The sequence below is a fragment of the Pantherophis guttatus genome, chromosome 3 (assembly GCF_059756535.1).
Source record: "Pantherophis guttatus breed Tessera chromosome 3, ASM5975653v1, whole genome shotgun sequence".
Taxonomy (NCBI): domain Eukaryota; kingdom Metazoa; phylum Chordata; class Lepidosauria; order Squamata; family Colubridae; genus Pantherophis; species Pantherophis guttatus.
In genome coordinates this window covers 83,526,779-83,551,175 of record NC_142065.1, presented here as the reverse complement: position 1 = coordinate 83,551,175, position 24,397 = coordinate 83,526,779, and the positions used below count along the sequence as shown (strand labels likewise).

The 24,397-nt window shown below is 39.2% G+C and overlaps 1 protein-coding gene across 2 annotated transcripts in view; it reads left to right on the top strand.

Annotated features, from left to right (window-relative positions):
* Positions 1–24,100, top strand: part of SNX7 (sorting nexin 7) — a 59,918-nt gene extending 35,818 nt beyond the window's left edge. Inside the window, exons 7-9 of one of the 2 annotated variants that reach the window (XM_034437260.3) lie at positions 1,466–1,552; positions 10,533–10,685; positions 23,275–24,100. In XM_034437260.3, coding sequence (XP_034293151.2) covers positions 1,466–1,552; positions 10,533–10,685; positions 23,275–23,376 — 342 coding nt within the window. In that variant the 3' untranslated portion in view covers positions 23,377–24,100. Of the gene's footprint in view, positions 1–1,465; positions 1,553–10,532; positions 10,686–14,727; positions 15,711–23,274 lie in introns of those variants that run through there. The other variant, XM_034437261.3, reaches the window with a different exon arrangement.
* Positions 24,101–24,397: the final 297 nt, after the last annotated feature.

Genomic DNA, 24,397 nt, shown 5'->3' with positions numbered 1-24,397 from the left:
CGTTTTTTTATTGCAGCGCAGCACCCAGGATCCACTTCGATAGCAGGAGGTGGTGGTGGTGATGCAATTTAACAACCGGTGTGAACCAGCTAAATCTGACCACTGGTTATAAACCTACTTTTGTATGGGTCTCTACAAGGAATGCAGTTTTTCATAGCTCCTCAGTTCCATGAGAAGTAAGTCAAAGAAATACAGATGAAAAGAATCCGTAACAGATTTTTTTTTAAAAGTCTACAATGGTTCACTATCCCTCCTATTCCTGGGCCTGGGAAAATAGGCAGGGTTTCAGCAACTTTCTTAGTATCATTGTGGGGGAACAGCCATATGGATAGCTGTTGGGATGTTCTCCCATAGGAGAGGCAACATGACAAAGTAAATGACACCGTTCAATTGAAGGATCTGGAGTATACCTACTCTGCCTGATCATACAGGATACACAGCAACTATTGGAGATACAATACTCAGGCCCTGTGTGATGCGCTTGAAAAAATTGTTTAATATATATTGACAGTATTACTATTGCCCTGGTTCATTTGTCATGTGCATGGTGACTTAGTTCAGCAAATGGAAATTGCGTCCTTAGGAGACATTTTCAGTTGACATTTAGATAACGCAATAAAATTCCTTCACCCAACTAGTTCTCCTAATCAAGACTGCAGAAGCCTACTGAGATAAGGAGAGTCAGACAGGAAGAGCCATGCAAATTACAGAGGTTGAATTAGGATCATATTCTGTATGGCTTCTACTACAGGATGGAGGACAGGTGGGCAAACCACGGGGAACAGCAGAATGTCAGTACTTTCAAAAGGACTTCACAAAAAGGGCCACCTTATGGAGGAGACTCAGTGAAAACCATCTCAGGATGAGTTGAACAAGGTCCAACGAAATATCTGTGTGGCCCATTAGAATTCAATTTGATGGGACCCCTATCTTGTGCCAGGTTGTCTGATTAATTGCAGGGAAGGTGAGATGAGAAATTAAAGGATGTTATTGCATTTGTTAGACCCTTAAGCTCCTCAGCCGCACAATTAGGCTGCATTTGGTGCAGGCAGGGGGTAGCTCATCCTTCCATTAACACAGCTCCTCGGTTTCATTTCTTTTCCATTCTATTCTGTTGACAGCTGCAAGACTTGCATTCAGCAGTAGATTCTCATAGTGGGGAGCAGGCAATAGCACTCATTTAATAAATGTCATTTTTCCTTGAGGAGCAAAAAAAAAAAAAAAAAAAAGCACAGCTCTTTATGGACCCACTTGTACCAATGCAACAATAAAGCTTTTAGCCTTTCCTGTCAAGCAGACAGAAAAATGACATCCAGGAAAACCCAGAAACTTAGTCTTACATATAAGAGAGTTGTGGATCAAAAATATCTTTCTCCCCAATTTTGACTCGAACACAAGCCAAGAGTTCTCAGGATTACTTGTGCAAAATTTCTAATGCATTTATTTCTGTTATTTCATATTTCAGGGTGTTCTGAAAAGAAGGGACCAGATCCAAGCAGAACTGGATTCCAAAACTGATGCTATGTATAATAAAAAGGCTGAAAATGGCCTGGTAAGCAATTGAAAATAAAATGACAAAATTTTCTTGCTATAATTCAAATCTAGATTATACCACAGGTTATTGTCGCTTTCCCCTGTGTACTATATTCCCATTGTGTTCTTTATGAGCTTCTCAAGGCTGCTATCCTTTTGGCAGATTTGTAGGTACATGAAGAAAGTCAACCTTGAATGTTGCCCTACAACTACAAAAAGCTGTACAGAGACAGAATGTGGAGTTGAGTAATGTACGTGTTCTGAAAAAGCAGTTGGCAGAGTCCTCAGCCCACACTCTGGATTGCTTTGGAGGAAAGATTGAAGACCATCTGTTAAATATTCCTCTGCCCACAACATTCTCTGTACTGATAAAATGTGCAGTTATAGGATAGGGTTGGCTTAGTTCCTGTCACAAGGCACCCACAGAAATGGCTGCTGCTGTCAAAATGACAAAAACAGCATCATGTTTCAAGCTTTTACAACGATTTGGTGCATCATCCAACATTGCAGTGTCTATTAACAAAAGAGTTGGGGACATCATAATATTGCTGAAACCAGTTTAACCCCTTACAAGCCTCCACTCCGGATTGTAAGTATGAGAATTTATTGAGGCATGCTATATGATTCTATATTTCTCAGTGATAATATCTGGCAGTCCTTGACTTACGGTCTTTTAAGAATCTTTTGAAGCTACAGCAGCGCAGAAAGGGTGCTTTACAGTAAAGCATTTCCAGTGGCATGCCCATCACCATCCCTGCAGTTATGTGAATATGATCTGGGTGCTTGATCACCTATTCACATTTATGATTGGTTGCTAAGTGCCCTGCGATCATCATTGGCAATCTTTTCTGCTGGCTTCCCCAGAAACTCAGTGGGGAAGCTGGCAGGAAGGTTACAAGCTGCTGCCACCTGCTGAAGGATTTTCCCTCTTCTCTGTGCACCAGAGTATGTGGGGAAATCAGGCTGAAAAAACAAAGCTCAGAACTTCAGGATCCGTTTTGTTTCTCCAGCGCAGCGTGGGAGTTCCCTTCTTCCCACTTGTCAGAATAGACAAGAGGAAGCAAGGTTTCACATAGCAAATTAATGTATAGATTTTTTTTTACCCTAAGATATGATGATAGCTACTACCACCTTGATTGAAAAGATTTGAAAAGGAGGCTGGATAAATTCTTAGCTGACAGGTCTAGGAAAGGCTGTTTGGCTTAAAGTCTCCATTGAATTTCTAGATTCTGGGCAGAGCATATATCTGACATGGCAAAAATAACTACAGCTGTAAACAACTGTAAAGGATCCAAATGATAGTTTGATTGATCCAAAGTTTGCAGGCTATAGTAAGTCTCTTGTATATAGAAGTGCCAAGAGCAAGAGTCACAAAATCACATAGACCTTATTGAGGAAGTTGATAAAAGACAGTTCAAGCATGCCCACATACATTCATTTAATTGTTTAATTCTTTTAGAAGGCTGCCTGACTCCATAACACCCTGGTCGTCATACAATATTAACAGTACTAAAACCAAGAAAAATGCAGGTATCGAAAAAGGAAGTAATTAGTTCATAGGAAATTCTTTTTCTGTATATGCTTTTTTCTCATTTTTACCAGATATAGAGAGAATTGCTTTAGAAGTTATAGGAAAGCCAAGGGAGATACAGGTATTTCTCATGGTACAAAAACATCAGAAAAACATTTCTGGAAAGGAAAAATCGCAATTTGTAATGACCAAGTTGAGCTAGGCCCTTCAATGTTATTCTAAAAAGTGAACCTAGCCAGAAGAAACAAGGAAGCATAGCAGCAAATGTCTTTGAACTTTGCCCCACCTCAAGGCATGGACTTTGTATTTATTAGCCATTAACAGCTCAGAATGCCATAATAAAAAACAAATCCATTCTGAAGGATCTTAGGGGAGAGGCACAGAGAAAGGCATTTACGAATTTAAAAGAAAAATGCAGCAATATATTACTATAGTTATGTACATGGTGATTTTGAAACAAATACTAATGCCCCAAAATTGATAAGTTCGAATTGGACAATTAATGTAGAAAAGATACAAAAAAAGAAACTCATTCTTTATCATGTTATTTCAGGATCAGTTGTCATCTAAGCTTTTTGCTCAATTAATCTGGTAATTAGAGATATAAGGACAGTTAAGTATAATTGGCATTCCTAACTGGCAAACTATAACGAAGACCTAAGTTATATAATGGGTTAGGGTGGCTCATGTGGTTAGGACGCTGAGTCAAAAGACCATTGAGAGATCAAAACTTCAGCAGTTTGAAACCCGAGAGCAAGCTGCATGATGGAATGAGCTCCCATCAATTTTCCCTAACAGTTTGAAAGCATGTAAATGCAAGTAGATAAATAGGTACCACTTCAGAGGGAAAATAACAGAGACACGATAGGGGCCCTTCGGGCGTCCCCTGGGCATCAGTGATGTCACCGGCTAATCAGGTGGTATTCACTTACCTTCGCTACCGGTTCGCAAATGTGAGTGTGTGTGCCCGCTCTGCCTGCATGCGCAGAGCGTCAAAAGCAAGACGTGATGACATCTGGGCAGGTGGGCGGAGCCTCCCACAGCCGCCACTACCAGTTTGCCCAAACCAAATATAACCAGCTGAATACCACCACTGCGGCTAATCCTTTCAACCTGGAAGCATCTTGGTATAAGCTTCCAACACAAATGTTTAAGTAGTAGTAATAGTAGTTATATAATTGTATTTTAATTTTAACATTTCTTCGAGACTTCAGCATAAATAGTTACATCATTTTATCCTTGTATTGTAATAAAAATGAGTAGTTTAGGCTGAGAGAACAGACACAAAACTATTCAGTGATTAGGGTCATATACTACCTTTGCTTAATCTTAATTTGCTAAATAAATGGCATAGTTGGGTTCACAAGTTGCACCGAGCCATAAATTAGATATGTAAAATGCAACATCCATAGGCCCTATATTTTCCACAAACCTCAACAGACAGCATGAAAGGCAACCAAATTAAATATACTTTGTTAAAAGTTCCATTAAAAATTAGCAAATTTTTTTGGTGACACTTGTTAAGTGGATCACTGCAGGTGTTAAATTAGTAACACCATTGTTAAGTGAATCTGACTTCCCCATTGACTTTGTTCATCAGAAAGTCACAAAAGATGATCATGTGACCCTGGGACACTGCAGCCGTCATAAATATGAACCAGTTGTCAAGCATTGGAATGTAAATCACATGACCGTGGGGATATTGCAACGGTCATAAGTGTGAAAAATGGTCATAAGTCACTTTTTTCAGTGCTGTTTTGGAAGGGTCACTAAATGAACTGTTGTAAGTCGAGGACTACCTGTAAATGCAAGCCAATTGTCAAGTGCTCAAATTGCAATCACTTGATCGGGGGTATGGTGCAACAATCATAGCTTTGAGGATGGGTCATAAATCACTTTTTCTGAAGCCATCGTAACATCAAGATGTTGTTAAATAAATAGTCTTAAATCAATATAAATCAGTATAACTTCAGTTCCATCCCCTACCTCATGTGGTTTGAAGTGGAATCAGATGCTGCAATAGTACTGCTAAGATCAAGATCCACAAGTTGAAAATGGATTGTAGTAAACACTGAAATAAAAAAAGGAAAGTGTATTTTTTTTAAAAAAAAATATTTATTGAATTTCCAACATATAAAACACACAATACAAAAAACACAACAACACAAAAAACAAAGAAAAAGACATAGCAAAAATTTAACACTAATGACAGCTTTTCCATATCGGTATCTCTATCATAACAAACATATTTACAAGAATTCTAATTCTATATATCTGTATCTTAAATTACATCCTTATTTGAATTATTTTTTCAACAATTTTACCTTCTACATATTATCCCTTAGGTTTTGCGTTTATTCTCAAGCCAGGAATACCATCTGTTCCAAATTTGATAGTACTCGGTTTCTTCCCTTTCCTTCATTTCCATAGACAGTCTATCCATTTCTGCAAAGTCATAAATTTTTTTTATTATAATTTGGTCTGGAGGAATATCTGATTGTTTCCAATTCTGTGCTAGGACAATTCTACTTGCAGTTAATATATGTAATGTTATATATTGTAATTTTTTCTCCATGTTCCCTTCAAAAATGCCCAAAAGGAAAAGTTTATTTTATTTATTTTATTTATTTATTATCGGACTTATATGCCGCCCTCTCTCCACAAGGACTCAGGGCGGCTCACAGCGATAAACAACAACAAGTACAATTAAAATTCAACTATAAAACTAAAATTAAAATTAAAATTCCCATTAAAAACCCCATACAGTCCAGGCCAGTTTGGCGAAACAGCCATGTTTTAAGGTCACGGCAGAAGGAGCGAAGATTGGGGGCTACCCGGAGCTCCAAGGGGAGCTGGTTCCAGAGGGTAGGTGCGCCCACAGAGAAAGCTCGCTCCCTAGGGGCCATCAGCCGACATTGTTTGGCTGACGGAACCCCAAGTAGGCCCTCTCTATGTGAGCGCACGGGGCGATGGGGAGCTGTTGCTGGCCGCAGGTGATCCACCAAATACCCCGGGCCTAAGCCATGTAGGGCTTTATAGGTAATCACCAGCACCTTGAACCTCACCCGGAAGTTCCAGCTTCATCTCTATCCTTTGTTCAGTTATCCCTTCCAACCACTTTTTTATCTTATACCAGTATTTTCTGATCTTAGGCAGGTCCACCACATGTGGTAGAACATTCCTTGTTTATGTCCACACCTCCAGCATTCCGGGGACCTGTTGAAGAACATCTTGGCCAATCTCGCTGGTGGCAGATGCCATTGATAAAACATTTTGTAAAGGTTCTCCTTATAAATATTTTGTAAAGGTTTTCCTTATAAGGAAAATGTAGTCTTATAGACTTATAGGTCCAAATCTCAGTCTCAGAATAATTGGAAGGAGTAAAAAAATATTATAGTATGCTTATTTTCCTTCTATGAATAATTAATTCCAAAATATTAATTAAAATCTATCTGCACCCTTGTAACTTTCCAAAATCAAGATTCTAATCATCTTTTTGCTGCTTATTCCAAAAAGAAAAAAAAATCAGTCTTTAAACTTGTATTTAATATTTCCTTCGCTAAGGAAACTCGACTGATGCTACTAAACTTGTCAATCCAATTAGTTCAAAAATTCAGGAAAGCATGCTAAAATCTCTTCCCTATCACTGTTATTGGAAGAACCTCTATTGGACACAGGCTAAACCATGAATTTCCCACATTTCATATTTTTTTTAAAAAGGAGCACAAATGAATATGCAAAACATCAGTCTGACTTCAAGGGTGGAAGCAAAAATATTTGAAAATATTTGCAAAATTTCTTAGGAAATGAGCATATCAAAACTACAATCTGCAGTCAAACATTCATAAATAAATAGTTTGCAGAGGAACTAATATCCTCGGGAAAAATGGGATGAGCAATTTGTATCTTGCAGACTGCATGCAACCCTTCCTGGAGTCTCTCCCCCATCACCACTTCCCTCCTGAGCCCTGATCATATTGCTCAAATTTCATTCCATCAATTTATGGCAGCATCCAAAGTGGGCAAAACCCACTTTGGTGCTGACATCCAAAGTACCATCCAATGGTAAAAACCTACCAGGTTATAATTCATCTGTTGTGTAGCAAGTGATTATGGTGTTAGACTAGAATCAAGACATTCCCGATTAAAGTCTCCTTTAACCACAGTATCGCTAAGTGACTTCTGTTGGTCTCTTTTCTTCACCCAAGTCTACTTCACAGGATTGTTGCTACGGGACAAAAATGAGGAGAGACCCTCCCAGTTAAGCGGCTCAGAGTTCTCAAAGAAAAACTCTAAATGCAAATACAAATGATTATATAAATTGGGACAAAAATCACTGCTATGCACTTCTCTGGCTCCCAGCAAGAGCAAGAGCAAGAAAGGGAGAGTTGGCTGCCCAAAATGTCTTGGGAGTCTTTGTTCTGACTGTTAGCGTATGCAGGTAGTCCTCAACTTACAACAGTTCATTTAGTGACCATTCAAACTTACAGTGTCACTGAAAAAAGTGACACAACCATTTTTCACAGTTACGACCTTCATAGCATCCCTATGATCACATGATCAAAATTCAGATGCTTGGCAACTGGTTCATATTTATGACCATTCCTGTGTCCCAAAGACATGTGATCACCTTTTGCAACCTTTTGACCAGCTAAGTCAACGGGAAAGGCAGATTTACTTAACAGCGGGGTTACTAACTTATCAACTGCAGTGAATCATTTAACAATTGTGACAAGAAAGGTTTGTAAAATGGGGCAAAACTCATTTAACAAATGTCACACTTAATAATAAATTTTGGTCTCAATTATGGTCGTATGTCGTGGAAGATGATACTTCTCTCTATATTGCATATGGGAAGTCTGCAGCCCCTGACAAGATAACAGATGAGGAGATGGGAATATACTTTTATTGATCCCTCCATTCTGAATCTTCCCCTTTCCCTTACTTGGACTGGTTGTTTTTTATGAATTCTACACAACTGTCCAATTGACTTCACCTCTGAAAACTGAGACCTAGAAATAATGTTGACAGTGAATGACATGTCCCCAAATTTTATTTGAAGGGCATTTGTGCAAAATAGACAGAATTGCAAAGATGAAAATGCAATGTAGTGCATTGTCTTTGAATTGGACATAAAATTGACCTTATGGGGAGTACAACTATGATTTCTAACAAAACAGTTCTGATTAGAATTGTCATGGAAGAAATACAATAGCTCTATTCTTGAAGTCCATAATATGGGTTTGTTTGCAGGCAACCCCTTTTAGGATCTTTTGTCTGCTATCAACTTTCTTTTCTTTCTTTATACCTGTAAAGTGTTAACATTGATAGACTATTGAATTTGGATCAAAAATATCATAGTTCGGAAGCCTGGCTCAGACATGAAAGTTTGGAAGTAATCCCGGGTTAATACAGGAGCCTGACTCAAACTTTCAGTATCGCTCATAATTTCTGGAATGAATTAGTGACATGATTTGCACACGATACAATGCCATAATAGTTTTACATATACTGTATCACTAAACCGTTTACAGATCACAGTTATGTTATAATTATAATTGGACTGAAATCAAATGAACCCTCTTGTTTAAGATGAAGCCTCATTTGGCATGAAGTAAGAGTGATTGGGGGATGCGGTGGCTCAGTGGTTAAGATGTTGAGTTTGTCGGTTGAAAGGTCGTCAATTCAGCGGTTCGAATCCCTAGTGCCGCGTAACAGGGTGAGCTCCCGTTACTTGTCCCAGCTTCTGCCAACCTAGCAGTTCGAAAGCATGTAAAAATGCAAGTAGAAAAATAGGGACCACCTTGGTGGGAAGGTAATTCCGTGTGCCTTCGGTGTTTAGTCATGCCGGCCACATGACCACGGAATCATCAGCAGACATTGCTGGCTCTTCGGCTTAGAAACAGAGATGAGCACCGCCCCCTAGAGTCAGGAACGACTAGCACATATGTGTGAGGGGAACTTTTACCGATACCTTTTAAGGGTGACTGACAAATTCTTTGCAGATTACACTTTTAAAGAATTATTTTTTATTTATTAGGTATTTATTAAATTTATATGCCATCCATCTCACTGATAAGGTGTGTAAGCCACTGTGCGGCTTACAAACAATAAACAGCTAAATATAAAAACAATTAAAATTAAGGGTTACATTAAAAACTAAGACCAAGAGGACAGACAGCACAAAAGTGAGGTTTTCTTCTTATCCCATCAACCATCTCGAACAAGGAGCACCTCTAACGGGGCCTCAAGGCATCTGGCCAAACCAGGTTTTAAGACCCTTCCAGAAAGCCAGGATTGCGAACAAATCCCATCTCTGATAGTAGAATGTTCCTCAGGTTGGGGCCACAGCAGAAAAGGCTCTCCTTGACCCCTCCAGTTGAAATTCCTTAACATACGTAGTCCACAGCAAGCCTCTTCTGTTGAAGGGAGTCCCATTGGAGTAAGATAGCACCACAGATACACTGGGCCATGCCATAAAGGACTTTAAAGATAATTGGACCGAGAAGCAAACTTGTAACCAATGTTAGCTCACACAATAGCAGTGTTATATGCATCATCCTAGGGTCCTCCAGAATGGTCCATGCCACTGCATTCTTTGCTAGCTGTAGCTTCCAAATACTTTTCAAGGGTAGCCCCATATGGAGCACATTGCAGTAATCCAACCAAGAGATGACCAAAGCATGAGTGTCCTTCCTGCAAGGACCATGTAATCTGAAATTCAACAAAAAGGATACATCACAAGGAGAGACCGATCTAGGTAGGCTAAACAGAAAATCTACATTTATTTCATTCTGGAGCCATTCCTCCCAAGGCAGTGAAGAAACCAGAGGTGCTCAAAGGACTTGGTCGTGCAGCTCTTTCAAGCTCCTCCAGTCCTGATCATGCCCAAAAAATTTCAGACCTTGAAGACCTCATCCAGGCCAGGTCTTCAAAGATGCTTTGAGGGGTAGATCCAAAGGAACAATAAATTGCATTGTACAAGTCCAGGTACAGTAGGCAGTTGGGAAGTATGAGATTCTAAAAGAGGCTTCTACCTCCATACTGGGGAAAAGCTAACCTGCTCGATTTTTGACAGTCCTGTTGCTGTTAAAAGCCAGGAGCCCTGCCAGGAAACAAACAAACACACTCTACAGGGACTCGCTGTTGCCCTTTATGAACTAAGAGTGCCTCTACAAGAGAAATAACACTCCACTGCAGCTGCAAACAATAGGAGGTAGTCAATAGCAGTAGGTAAGCAGTCTCAGGAAATCTCGTCAAGCATTACTGATCTGCTTAGTGACAGATCATTGATAAACTTCTAAGGAACCCCATAGTTTCCTAGAAGAAAATAGGTTGGAGAAAAGGAGACTCGACTTCATTTTTGGAACGGAGCAAGATCCTTGTTATGATGCTATTAATGTTCCATTCCTGATGTTGATATTTTCGCCAAGCTTCTTAACTTTAGTCTAATGTGTTTTGTTTTTAGTTGCCTGAAGAGATTGGAAAACTTGAAGATAAATTAGAATGCGCCAATAATGCTCTGCAAGCGGATTGGGATAGATGGAAGCAGAGCCTGCGTCTCGATATGAAATCAGCATTTGGCAACATGGCAGAAAATAATCTCCACTATTATGAAGAGGTAAAACAGCTTTTTAAAAACAATATGCAATTGTGTGATGTCTCTATATAGTTTGCTTCTAAAAAGAAGTGTTTAAAAATAGAGCTGTTTTCTTTGTTTTCTTAGATGCACTTCATAGTCAGTTGTGTACACACATGCAAACACACACACACACATATTGCTTTTAAGTTCTCTATCAACAGAGGGCAGTCTTGATTTAAAAAGCACAAAGCATCTTTATTTATATATTTAATTTTTTGCTTAGTTCAAGGAAGCTTCAGGATAGGAGAGTTTTGCTTTCTCGGGCTGTAGAAGAAAGACTGCCAGATCTAATCTGCAGATTAATCCCCTATCGCTTTAGATGGTGAGTCAGGGGGGCAATTTTGAATCAATAGAGACAAATTTTAATCAGTATTAAAATTAGACAGTAGCCTGCAGATTCAAGGTAGAGTTGTCATCTGCCTTGCCTTCATATTATGAAGTTAATCAAGTCTTTTTATTTTTTTTAATTTGATTTATATGCCGCCCTTCTCCGGAGACTCAGGGCGGCTTACAATGTGCTAAGCAATAGCCTTCATCCTTTTGTATATTTATACAAAGTCAGCTTATTGCCCCCACAACTGGGTCCTCAATTTACCTACCTTAGAAAGGATGGAAGGCTGAGTCAACCTTGAGCCTGGCGAGATTCGAACCTGCAGTAATTGCAGGCAGCTGGTCTTAATAACAGGATGCTTTAGACCACTGTACTACCAAGGCTCCTAGTCTTCTTGGTCCTTTAATCTCCTCACAAAGTAACATTTCCAAAATGCTGAAGGATAAGCAGTTTTCAAGTCAGAAAGGGGATATAAATGAGAGATACGCTGCTTTGATTTCTTTCAAAGCCATGTTTGCACAGACCTTGTATATAAACCAGCAATCTGGGTTATTGGGAACAAGCTATGTGTCAGTGGGACAAACAGTTGCTTTATTCACACTTTCCTGCAAAACCAACCCTTAAACCAGCCAGAAATCAAAAGCGGCTTATTATTCTGTACTTGTATAGCCAATATAACGAACAAAGTAGAAAGGGATTATAGATCAGTTTCTAACAGTAACTATCTTAAATGGTCGACTGTAATTTTCAGTAAAATTTCATTATATTCCTAATTATGGATCCAATCCACTAAACTACAGTTTACCTCTTCAAGTATTTATTAATCCAGTATGAAATTCTAAAAAAGGGGATTAGCTACTCTTTTTACAAACGAAACTAAACAAATGACAACCTCTAGCAATATTTATTGGCACCCTAGCTGGGTGCCAATAAATGGCACCCAGCTAGGGTGCCATTCTTACTATGCTGCAGGTTTTCTGCCCTACACTATTTATGCTCAGCAGGGTCACTGAGAGGCATTTGCCACTCCTTCCCCTAAAGTATGGTTTACAATTGGATTCTTTGAACAAATGAACCCTCCGTACAATGTCTGAACGATCTTTCCTATTGCAAAGGCACTGGGGGTAATACTCACTTACTTTCCCTACCGGTTTGCAAATGAGTGCATACCAGAAGTGGGTTTCAGCAGATTCTGACCAGTTCTGGAGAACTGGTAGCGGAAATTTTGAGTAGTTTGGAGAACCGGTAGTAAAAATTCTGACTGGCCCCGCCCCCATCTATTCCCTGCCTCCCAAGTCCCAGCTGATCGGGAGGAAATGGGGATTTTGCAGTAACCTTCTCCTGGAGTGGGGTGGAAATAGAGATTTTATAATATCCTTCCTCTGGAGTGAGGTGAGAATGGAGATTTTACAGTATCCTTCCCCTGCCATGCCCACCAAGCCACACCCACCAAGCCATGCCACACCCACCAAGCCACACCTACAGAACCGGTAGTAAAAATATTTGAAACCCACTACTGGTGCATGCGTGCGCGCTTTGCTCACAAGTGCCCCGTCCACACATACACTCAGCCTTCCGTGCATGTGCCTGGCCTCAAAAACGTGCCTAAATAGGATGGCATAGGACCAGGGCAATTTCCGCTACCGGTTTGAGCAAACCGGCTGAATACCACCTCTGAAAGGCACCTAATTTCATATTATAACACATATCCTATGGATGTGTTTCTCGTTAAAGAATATTGTTCTTTTAACAATGCTGTAGCATTTCCTCGCAGTTGAAGTTGTTACCATCTGACACATGCTGAAAGTACACATCTTTTCACAAGGAATGTCAGTTGAAAGGCAGAGATCTGGATAATCAAGAGTGTTTAATTATACTGAGAAATGCAAAAGAATTGAAAATCTGGTCTTCCAGATCAAAATCAAAGCATTACTCACATCGGAAGGCTTGCTGATCCTTCTTATTCCTTCAGTCTCTTCCTATCCTGGTGTGTCTTCTCAACTGTAGATTAGAGATATGCCCCAAAGGTAATAATACAAATGTTGTGTGCTTAAAAACTCTTCACGGATAGATGGTTTTTTTTTTCCTTTGCAAGAGAAAAGATTTGCAAAACTAAGCCCAGCCACTTAAGTATCTCCCTGTACTGTTGTAACTTTCCTAAAATGCTCAGCCGTTCTCCAGTTTTATAATGCTGCAATAATGTTGTAAATGGCCTTTGCCCACCTCTAACATGCATTACAATAATGTAACTTACTCAAGAAAAGCAGTCAGTTTTGAGCATTGCAACCACTCGGCCTCCATTCAGTTCAGAAGCCTAATGAATCCATAGCAACCATACATCTTATCACTGCACTAGAAGCAAAAATTGATTCCTGTTTCTTATTCTTCTGGTGTTATAAGGAACTCCAAGGTGTCTGAAAAATACTGCGGGCTCCTTATATAGCAGTAGGAGCATTTTTTTAAAGTAAATTTTTATTTAAGAAAATTAAGATAAAACACAAACAGAGAAAGAGAAAAAAGGGAAAGAAATTTTACTAAAACAAAACAAAGATAGGCAAAACAATAAAAGGGAAAGAATGTGCATTGATAAAGACAAAAACAAACACATATATTGTCCCCCTCTAGTTGAATACTGATAAATATATTGGAACAATATATTAGTTTTCCCCCTTGCAAAGCAGGCCCAGAATTTATAAACCTTTACCTCTACAGGTAGTCCTTACTTACGACCACAATTGAGCCTAGAATTTCTGTTGCTAAGTAGCTTGGATCCATTTTATGACCTTTTTTGCAGCAGTTGTTAAGTGAATCACTGCAGTTGTTAAATTACTAACATGGTTGTTAATCTGGCTTCCCCATTGACTTTGCTTGTCAGAAGGTCACAAAAGGTGATCACATGACCCTGGAGCAGTGGGAGACTGCAACCGTCTTAAATATGACTCAGTCACCAAGCATCCGGATTTTGATCATGTGACCATGGGGATGCTGCGACGGTTGTAAGTGTGAAAACTCATAATTCACTTTTTTCAGTGAAGATCAAATACCTTTGTTTGATTCTTAATAGGAAAACATTTCCTTAAGATTTTGGTTGAGAACCTTCCTAAACAATTGTGTCTTATTCCCCAAAATCATAAACCTCAGTTGTCGATCCATTTTCTCCAAAATGTCCAGTCCAAATTGTTTTCCAGGTAGATATAGTAAATTTATTCCCCAAACAAACAAAATGTTAAAAAGTTATAGTTTATGTAGTTACTTACGAAGCACATCTAATACATATTAACGTAACCAAAATATCGTTACAACCCCCAAGGCATGTCACAACTTTTGAGCACTCCTAATGTTTGGAAATTGAAAGCTGAAAAATTTGACATGTCCTATAACCCCCAATCACCATCAGTCTGCTCAAAAAAGTCCAGTTCATCACTCACTAATTCTGTTAACTCCAAATCTGTAGAACCCATATCCCCTTCAGCCTTCTCCAACAAACCTGCGGTTTCCAAACCAAGTTCTTTCTCCTTTAAATCTGCCAACAGCAATTTAGATTGCAATGTATCCAGCTGAGAGTTTGTTTTGGTCACAGTTGCTTGTGTCTGGATATTCTTTTTTAGGTTTAGCTAAAACACAGGTGTCAAACTCGCGGCGTCACATTGCTGTCACGCAACATATCGCAATTTTTTTTTCCCTTCACAGAGCTGGGCACGTGACGCATATGGCCTGCGGACACGGGTGAAATCTACTTAACCTTCCTTACCGGTTCAGAAGTCACATGCGCGTGCAGACCCTCTGTGCATGCGCAAAACCTTCCTGGCACATTACTTCCTGGTTAAAACAAGGAAGTAATGACACTCAGGTGGGTGGGCGGAGCCTCGCGCTGCCATCGCTACTGGTTCTCCAAACCACCTACCACAATCGCTACCAGATCACCCAATCCGGTCCAAACCGGGAGGATTTCACGCCTGCCCACGGGCCACCAGTTTGACACCCCTGATCTAAAACCATTGTAATTTTATCAAACTTTTTGCCAAATGGGGTATTTTGAGATATTTGAGGTGAAATCTGGAGTTAGTTAAAATAGGACTACTGCAATCAGTGGGAATGCTCAATGTGTCTTTTGTAAGTATTGTTAAATCTTGATTTCAGCTGGAATAGGTTTCCTATTTTGTTTCATTCCATATTATCGGAAGACTTGTTTAAGTAGATAACTAGTCTGAGAAACATCAAATGATAGAGGTGCTTAGAACTTAATTAGAAATTCAGCCTGAAAACACTTTACAAGAAGAGGCTTGCAAATAAGTTTATAAACATTGCTAGCACACATAAAATGAAATTGTACCTGTAACTAAGAGCATTATAATCAAATGCATCAGCAGTTACCACACAGCCCTGGGAAAACATGCAGCTGTTTTATCTTTTGCAAACAGATGCTGTGTTTGCAGCCCCAGATTCTCCAAAGCATTTGGACTGGAATCTGAATGTTGTATAGCCCTAATAATTCCTTGAAGTTATATTTGCAACCTGTCAACTTGCTCCACGAACTTGAGTGACTGACACATAATAGGCTAACTTGCGTAGTAAGCAATGCTTGGTTATGGTTAGCCCAACAGGCAGCAACTAGCGAATTTAGGACAAGGAATAAAAATGCTATTACGAATAAAACAGTGAGCATGTTTTCAGTCTTTGCTTATCTATTTTATTGTGTGTTTATGCATCTAGAACTAATTTCAGAGCCATTTAATCTGATAGGAACTAGCACTACAAGTATCAGAAGAGGCATAATTCGGTATTTTGCAGGGTGCAGGTTTTATTCCTGCAAAGTGTTTTTATCTCTAGTTCAGGGACTTCAGATAGCAACAGCAGAGGAAAATTGCTCTGAAATTTCAAACCCTTCCCAGTGAAGAAATGGCAGATAGATGTGGAGCTAGTGACTGCCACAGAATGAAAGAGTCGGCGAGTATACGAAGTCTTTATAATGTCTCTCCGGACAAGGAGAGGACTTGAGATTGCCCACAAGTGCTCCATACAGTTGCTCTTCTCGAAGAGACTGCAAGATAAGCAGTCCACAGCAGGTTGGTAGCTCTGGGAGATGAGGGAATAGACATCTTTGCTGAAAATTTAGGGCAGTGTCAAAAGGACACTGTGTTTGCATACTTTTTCTAATCATTTTCAGACTGCTTTAGAGGTGAACCTTTGGCTCCACATGTTTTACAGCACTTGGTCAGTTTCCTTCATTCCTTAGCAAAATATCTGATGAATTACCTTTAATACTTAGCAAAAGAATTTTTAAATAAAAGTTTCAGGACCTAAATTCTTTTTTTAAAAAAAATAAATTAATGAAAGGGAAAAAAATAGGTATGTTGCTATCTCTGATAACTCTCAATGGAACTCTGCTGATTAGGACTAAATGACAAGGATATGGAAAGAAGAGATAACTTAATTGTATTTTAAGAGAAAGAGATAGATTACTAAAATTGTTTATATGTGATGAAAACAGAAGTCAATCCTTTAATAGTCCTTAGTATATTCTCATTTCTTTTCTACTTTTTGTGCTACTTTTCTCTCCTGAACTTTTTTCTTTTTATTGTTTTACTTTATATTAGTTTTTATCATTTTAATTGTAATTTTAAATAAAAATTACTATTAAAAATGAGCTTCAACCCCTATGGATTACATTGAGATAGGTGGCTAGAGACAAGATAGAATGTTACCTGCCGCACTACGAGTTAGCAGGGAAAAGTGCTTTCCAAGTCTTTTACATTCTCTGTGGAACACTGATTTTTAATTAAATGATATACAGAAGATTCTATTATCATAAGAATATAGGAAGAGCTACGCTGCATCCGTTCAAAGGACTATCCAGTTCAACAGAGCATTTAGTCAGTTAGCTGTCTGGGTAATAATCCCTTACTGATATAATCTAGTGATTGGGCTTCAGCCCAGCTCTTTGTGTGAAAAAAAATAGGCTTTGTTACCCTGGAAAAAGGCAGAGATAAGTAAATCACTGTATATAAAAGGTTGCTTTCTGAAAATATTGATGTTTTGTAATAACATCAGCGTTCCTGTGGCAGCCCTTTTGTGAATGGGCAAACCCCCATAAATCTACAGCTATTTTATTTTATTATTTATATGCCACCCATCTCCTCTGGGATTCTAGGTGACTTACGGATACGTAAAAAGATAAATAGAAAAGCAGCTAAAATTTTTAAACTATGCAAAAAGTCAGGAACCAAGAGACAGATGATACAGGTATGAGGTCTTCTTACCCCGTCAATCACATCCAGTGGTGAGCACCAGTCTCAGGACCCTAAGCCAGCTGGCAAAACCAAATGTTAATACCCTGCCAAAAGGCCAAAAGGATGGGAACAGTTTTCAACTCCGGTAGAGTGTTTCACAGGGACGAGGCCACAATGGAAAAGGCTCTTCTGCTTGGCCCATTGACCAGAATTCCTTAGCAGGCAGGGTCCATAGCAAGCCTCTTCTTCTGGTGCAGGTAGGGCAGGCTAGTCCCAGGGACATTTACGGCATGTGCCTGCCACCCCAAAACTACCTACCTAGCAGTTCAAAAGCATGCAAATGCAAGTAGATGAACAGGTACTGTATGCCTGTAAGCATGCGGGAAAGTAACAGCGTTCCATGTTTCGCCACATACTTTTTGCTGTAGCGTGATGTCATGCCAGCCACATGACCACAGAAACATCTTCCAGGAACCCTTACCCCTAGTCTTCTTTGACTTAAGGAATAGAGATGAGGACTGCCCCCTAAAGTCAGTCATGACTAGCAAGGTAAAACCTGTGGGGACACTTTTATCCCAAACCCCCTAGTTCTTTTAAAGCTTCATGGGCTGGGGAGATCCAGAAAATTGGATTCATTTCCTAAATTGTAATTAAAATAGCCACGTTTGTGTATGTTGTGTGAACATAACCATAGCAATAATTTTGATCCTCTTAGCCTGCTGAAAAGATTAGATAAGTAAGATTGGTTCCTAACATAGGCATTAATATGAAGGAGTGAGCTATCACATATGCATTATATACGTCATTCCAAGATCTTTATTTACTGTAGTGTTATCATGCATTGAACTGCCAAGTATTGAGAGCGCATACAGTGCAAATACAATGCTGTGTTGGCATTGCGAACCATTTCTCACGCATACTGCACCAAGTATCTCTGTCCAAAAAAAAAAAACTAGTGAAAATTTTGAATGGGAAGAAAAAGAGAAATACACAAATACAACTGCTTGACAATCAAGAGTGTACTGTTCGTAAAACGGGGCGGCTGATACAATTTGAGTTTGTAACACATATCTCTGAGAAGAAAAGATGAGGGTTTATGAGGCATTCTACATCTATATTTAATTCATTGTTTTAGTGGACAGTTCATTAGTAATCATATTATCGTGCTTGAAGGGATGTTCTTCCAGAGAAAGCAAAAAGCAGTTTAAGGCTACATAAAATGGTTTTTTGGTGTTCATGTCGGAAGCACCAAGGCACTTCCAGGTTGAAAGAATTAACCAGTGACATTGCTGTTGTCCGAGAACGCCTGGTTTCATGTCCCTATTAATGTGCCCACTGAAGTGGTACCTATCTACCTACTTCTGATTACTCGCTTTCGAACTACTAGACCGGCAGGAGTTGGAGCAAATGACAGAAGCTCACCCTGCCACACAGCTGCATTTGGGTCTCAAATGTGGACTTGCTGATCATCAGTGTCCCAACCATGCGCAGCCGTGGTCCTAATAATAGTAAGTCTTAAAAATACATCTCTCTGTGTATATGGATAGGCATCATTTCATTGGAAGATAATATCACTGCATTAGAAGGTGTCCCAGTACCACCATAGCACCAGGTAGAGAGCAGGCAGGGGGATTTATATGAAGGACAGTTGGTGTTTTGGGTTTCTACAGTATTTCCAGGAGACAATGCATCCAACTTTATTAAGTCTATTGTAATCCCTTGACTCACATCTAAGATAAGTCCCAATTCCTCAGAAGGACCATCTCAAAAGAAACAGTAAAAAGGAGATGATTAGATGCGTGAAACACGCAGCCACAGGCCGCATCCGGCCAGCGATAGGCCAAGAGTTGTCCTGCGGGGCTGTCCCAGAGATGGTGAGGGACCAGCCTGTGCCACCACAGCCCCAGCCTACCCATTCAGCTGCGACAACCAGGCCACGCCCCCCCCTGACCCCCCCCCCAGGGCAAACAAAATTCTAATATGGCCCGCAATGTGATCGAGTTTGACACCCCTGGCCTAGATTAGTGTCGGTGAACTTTTTAGATACTAAGTGCCCAAACCGTCCGCGCATATGCCCAAACTGAAAGGTACATGCGCGAATGTGTGCATGCCTGAACATGTGTGCATGCACAGACATGCGCGCATGCACAGTAGAGACCCGAAGTCCAGCTGGCCTGCGGGAGGCGGGGCATCCCAACACTGGCAACATGGCAAGAGGTAAGATCTTTTTCTTTCGTGAGCTTCTGTTTCGTCATTTGCAGGGAAACAGAAGCTCACAAAAGAAACGCCACGGAGATCTGATTTGGGGCGACGGCGTGCATGCCAGCAGAGAGGGCTCTGTGTGCCCCTCTGGCACGCATGCCATAGGTTTGCCATCACGGGCCCAGATCATGTGTCTTAGGGTATGCAAGCAATGCTGAAGTTTGCGATACCAGAATCAATGTAGAAGGTTTTCTCATCCAATGTATTAAATGCCATTACTGAAGAAAAGGCAGCCTAAATTTTATGCTGTAGTCTTGGGCATAAGCAAAACCAATTTTCTACCCGAGCACATTCAATTGCTTGTAAATTCTAGTTCTGCTTATAAAGATGTTATATGTTAATTTACTATTATTGTTAGAATAGTTGCCTGATTGTATACACCCTGACCTTGGCAAATACACCCGCAACCTTGGCAAATTTAAGCTATGTGGACCAACTCCCAGAATTTCCCAGTGAGTTGGCTGGCTGAGGAATTCTGGGAGTTGAAGTCCACACAGCTTAAACCTGCCAAGGTTGAGGAACACTGTTTTAATGAATTAGCTATGCCTATTGGATCTTGGCCAAGCTGATGATTAATTGCAGAAGTTATACTCAAAGCTAGTTAGAGCAGTGTACCTGAGAGAAATTAGTCCTTTAGCAGTAGCCTCATATTCACTTTGGCAAGAAATAAAATTACTTCTTTTTCTGCTTTATATAGGCACAGAAGCCCTTAAAAGATGAAGAAAACTTGTTTTTTTTAATTAAGATAAGGAAATAACGTTGCTGCTCTTCTAGTTTTTAAGTTGCATGTCAGCATTTTCAAAATTTATGACGTGATCTCTGGCCAGGAATCTCTCATAAACTGCCTTTTCTGCTTTATGAGTTTAAATATTTATGCTGAAGTGTGATTATATTTATAGCAGAACCTTGACATCCTTTTCTCTTTTAAAAATCAGCTTAGAAATCTCTTAACATTTTATGGCTTAAATAAAATTAATAAGGCCACCAGTTTGTCTGGTAAATGTGTTTGTAATCTGCTATTCAGCCAGATGAGACATGCCCATCACTTCCTAAAAAAATTTTTCTGACTGACAATAGTTTTGTACTCAACTTCCTAATTACAACAACTGTTCAGGTTAATAGGCTGAAATAATACGGCATCATAGGAGATTTCCTTTAGGCAGAGAGGTCTTCGCACCATCTCATTTCATACAGAAATCCCAAGAGTGGTGGGCACCCATTGTGAAAAAAAAAATCTTAAGGACTTCCAAATACAAAATTATTGGTGTTTTGTGTTCATAGAAAAGTGTGACACACATAGTTTAAGTGTATCAAATGAATCAAATGAATAAGTAAGAATAATAGTATTTTTGCAAAAACAAAAACTAAACCGTGGAAAAGCAGTTAACAAGCAATTTCTGAAAGTGTTTACAAAAAAGTATGTTAAATATCCTTAAAGGCACCAAACATGGTTTGAGCGAGATGACTATTCCCTCATCTCCCAGTTCTCTAAACCCATCAGAAACCACTGTCTTGTGGTCTCCTTGCAAGAAGCAACTGTATGGAGCATTTCTGGGTGATTTCAAGTCATCTTCTTGTCCAGAGTGGAATTACGAAGAGCCAATATACTCACCGGCTTACTGTGGTTGTCCGCTCCATTTTTAGCGGAGCCATCTTCTCAATTTTTTAAACTTATATTCATTTATGTAACCAAATATGTGTTTGGGAATTCAGATTCTTCTGTAACATATTTTGTTATTTAAGCTAAGTGCTCTGCTCCAATTGACAAGATACATAATTAGCCACATGAACGTAAAAGTAGGTCTCTGCGCCTTGGGCTCCAGGCTTTGCTTCTGGAGAACTTCAGCTGTGGAATTGCCATTGCTTCTGAGGCAAGCAGCTCTGAAATTCTTTCTTTTCCAGTTCCACTTCCTTGGCATGAATGAGTTGATAGCGATAGCAAAAGCCCTTAGAGTTATATACTGTTCCACAGTGCTTTACAGCACTCTGAGCAGTTTACAACATTAGCATATTGTTCCCAACAATCTGGGTACTCATTTTACCGACCTCAGAAGGATGGAAGGCTAAATCAACCTTGAGCCAGTCCAGATCGAACTCCTGGCAATGGGCAGAGTTAGCCTGCAATACTGCATTCTAACCACTGCCCCACCATGGCTCTTGATCCTGAGAAAGAGTCATTAGTGCAAACTAACTGGAAAGAATTAGATGATACAGGGATTCCTAATTCATGCATATAGCAATAGCACTTAGACTTATATACCGCTTCATAATCTATCCTCTCTAAGCAGTTTACAGAATCAGCATATTGCCATCAACAATCTGGGTCCTCTTTTTAAGAACCTCAGAAGGATAGAAAGCTGAGTCAACTTTGAGCTGGTCAGCAGAACTAGCCTGCAATACTGCATTCTATCCACTGTGCCATCACAGCTCTTAATGACAGGATTTGCCATCAATTACTCATTATTTTTTTACAGGATACCAGCAGGAGATAACTACCCAAAAATATAATAAGCAAGAAGCTTGCCTGAAACTGTACATTGCATTGAAGTATTATCTCAATTTATAGGAATGATGGCATCAATTTCAGCAATGGCAGGTTAAGCCTGCAAAACGTTTTGATATTGCAGGCAGCTGTGTGTACAATACATTGGCAACTATGATAATTATGCCTTAATCCTATCTGGAGCATTAGTGAGGATCATGATGTATTTAAGAATGTGAAGAAATTTCTTTGCCAGCATAGTAAATATTAGATCTCTGAGCTGAGAGCAATCAAACATTCCCTTGACTCACAGTAGTTGCACTGAGAGCAATAATATGTTCTCTTGACTTGCTCTATATGAGACTATCACAGCCCTCAGCAAAATTGTGGCTGTCTTAGAATTTCCCAGTTCAATGGCCTGTTTTTTTACAAGTAGATGCCAAATTAAAGCAATAATCATAGTACACTTACAAAAACTTGTTAATCTAGAATAGTTTACTACCTTATTTGTGCAGGTTAATTACTTAAAACAGTGCTTTGAAAAAGTTTTTCCTTCATTATCCGAAATCGATTATCAGAAAGCCCCGTTTATCGCTTATTGGAAAATTCTTCTTTAAATATCCCTCTTGTGACTGGATTATGAGTTTGTGTGTCGTTACCCAAAGGAAAATCACTTTTATCCAATTCTGGATAATTTACTCAAGTTTGGGAAGCGCTGCCTTTAAAGCATAACTTCAGTACTTCATACCATACTCAGCAGGAGGGTTCCGAGACCATTCTGTTCTTCTGGGAATAAGATCTGGAGTTACAGAAATGAGTTAGCCTTTCTGGGTTACTCAAAAGTATTCCCATGCCCCTCAGATTATCCTAGATCCCATGCCCTCTATCATCTGACATAGGAAATCGTAAATGTGCCTTTTGGGTTTTAATCCAAAAAGAAGAGGGAGTTGGCAAAAATATTAGTACGCTGTGAGGATGAAATGGGCCAAAGTTCAGAGAAATCAGAGGACTCCCATTTTGCTTTACACAAGTCTGGGATGAAATTTATAGGAACGTAAAGCATTAACAAGGACATGAAACCTCCCAAATTGTGCAGAAGACAGTCCTGAGGTTTTTCCTTACAAAATGTTTGCCATCATTTGAGAAATGTATACATCATAAAATTTCGCTTCCTTGTCCAATCAATGAGGAGAAGCAGCTTGAGGATGGTTTATAGAATTCCAAAGCTTCCAAGTTTATTCTTTGTTTCCTTTTCTTTTAAAGTGCCTTGCCACCTGGGAGTCCTTCGTGACCTCTCAAACTGAAGCAGATATTACCTTGGAAGCAGATATTACCTTGGAAGAAGAATCTGAAGATCAGTCTTGATTGAGGCATCCTCCTCTGAATTGTTCTTCACCAAAGAATTACTTTATATTTGAGATGAAATTCATTTATTGTGTAGATATATTAAGATTCGAGAGTGGGGAGAGTAAACTTGCTGAAATGTCAGGTATTCTATTATCCCGGACTTTATTTGAATCATGGTTTGTGTATGTGTTTTTGGTAGTGGGGGGAAGAAAGAGAGAGGCCCAGTTCAGATGTAACAATAACCTCATTTAATACTGTGGGGACAAATTTAGAACTTCAATTCTAAATTGCCCTGCCTCCTCTCCTTTTGATGGAAATACAGTTACATTAGAAATTTTCCCTTCAGTTTTACATTAACTATAGCTTAATACTAAATCCAAACCAACAACTGAGAAAAAAGTCCATTTCTGAGACAGTCAGTTTCAGTAAATTTAGTTTTGTTTAGGTCTACTCAAAATAAACCCAGAGAAAGCAACAAAAATGAGACATTGTATTCTTTCTTGTAACATTAAACTGTGATGGTAATACCTTACAACTATGATTTAGTACTAAACTATGGGTTGTAACACTTTCTTATAATACTTAACAATGGTACATACAAATTGGGCCACTGAGGTGAGAATATATGATTGCCAGCATTTTTCTGGAGATATTTTGTTTTTGTTTTTTGTAATACTGTGCAATTTGAATATAAAATATTTTAAATATGCATTTTAATAATAAAAAGTTGAATAGGAAGTTATTCATTTTCTCTTTGTGATTATAACTAAGCTCTAACCTGGCTGTTATTCTAAAGTTTCATAATAATGTTCAAATGAACATTACATTTAATGCATTATAGTGACAATGAAATATTCACCACTGGAAAGAATATGGAAACTGTGAAATGCAGTTTCTACCTCAATTAGTCTGACACCAGGAAATGCATTTCTTAAAGTAGTAAAAAAAAATTGGCTTCCTGACAGATGTTTATTTAAAGAGCCGTTTTTTTTATGTTGTCACAGATAGAGTTCTTCTTTTCAAAGGAATACCTTGTTCT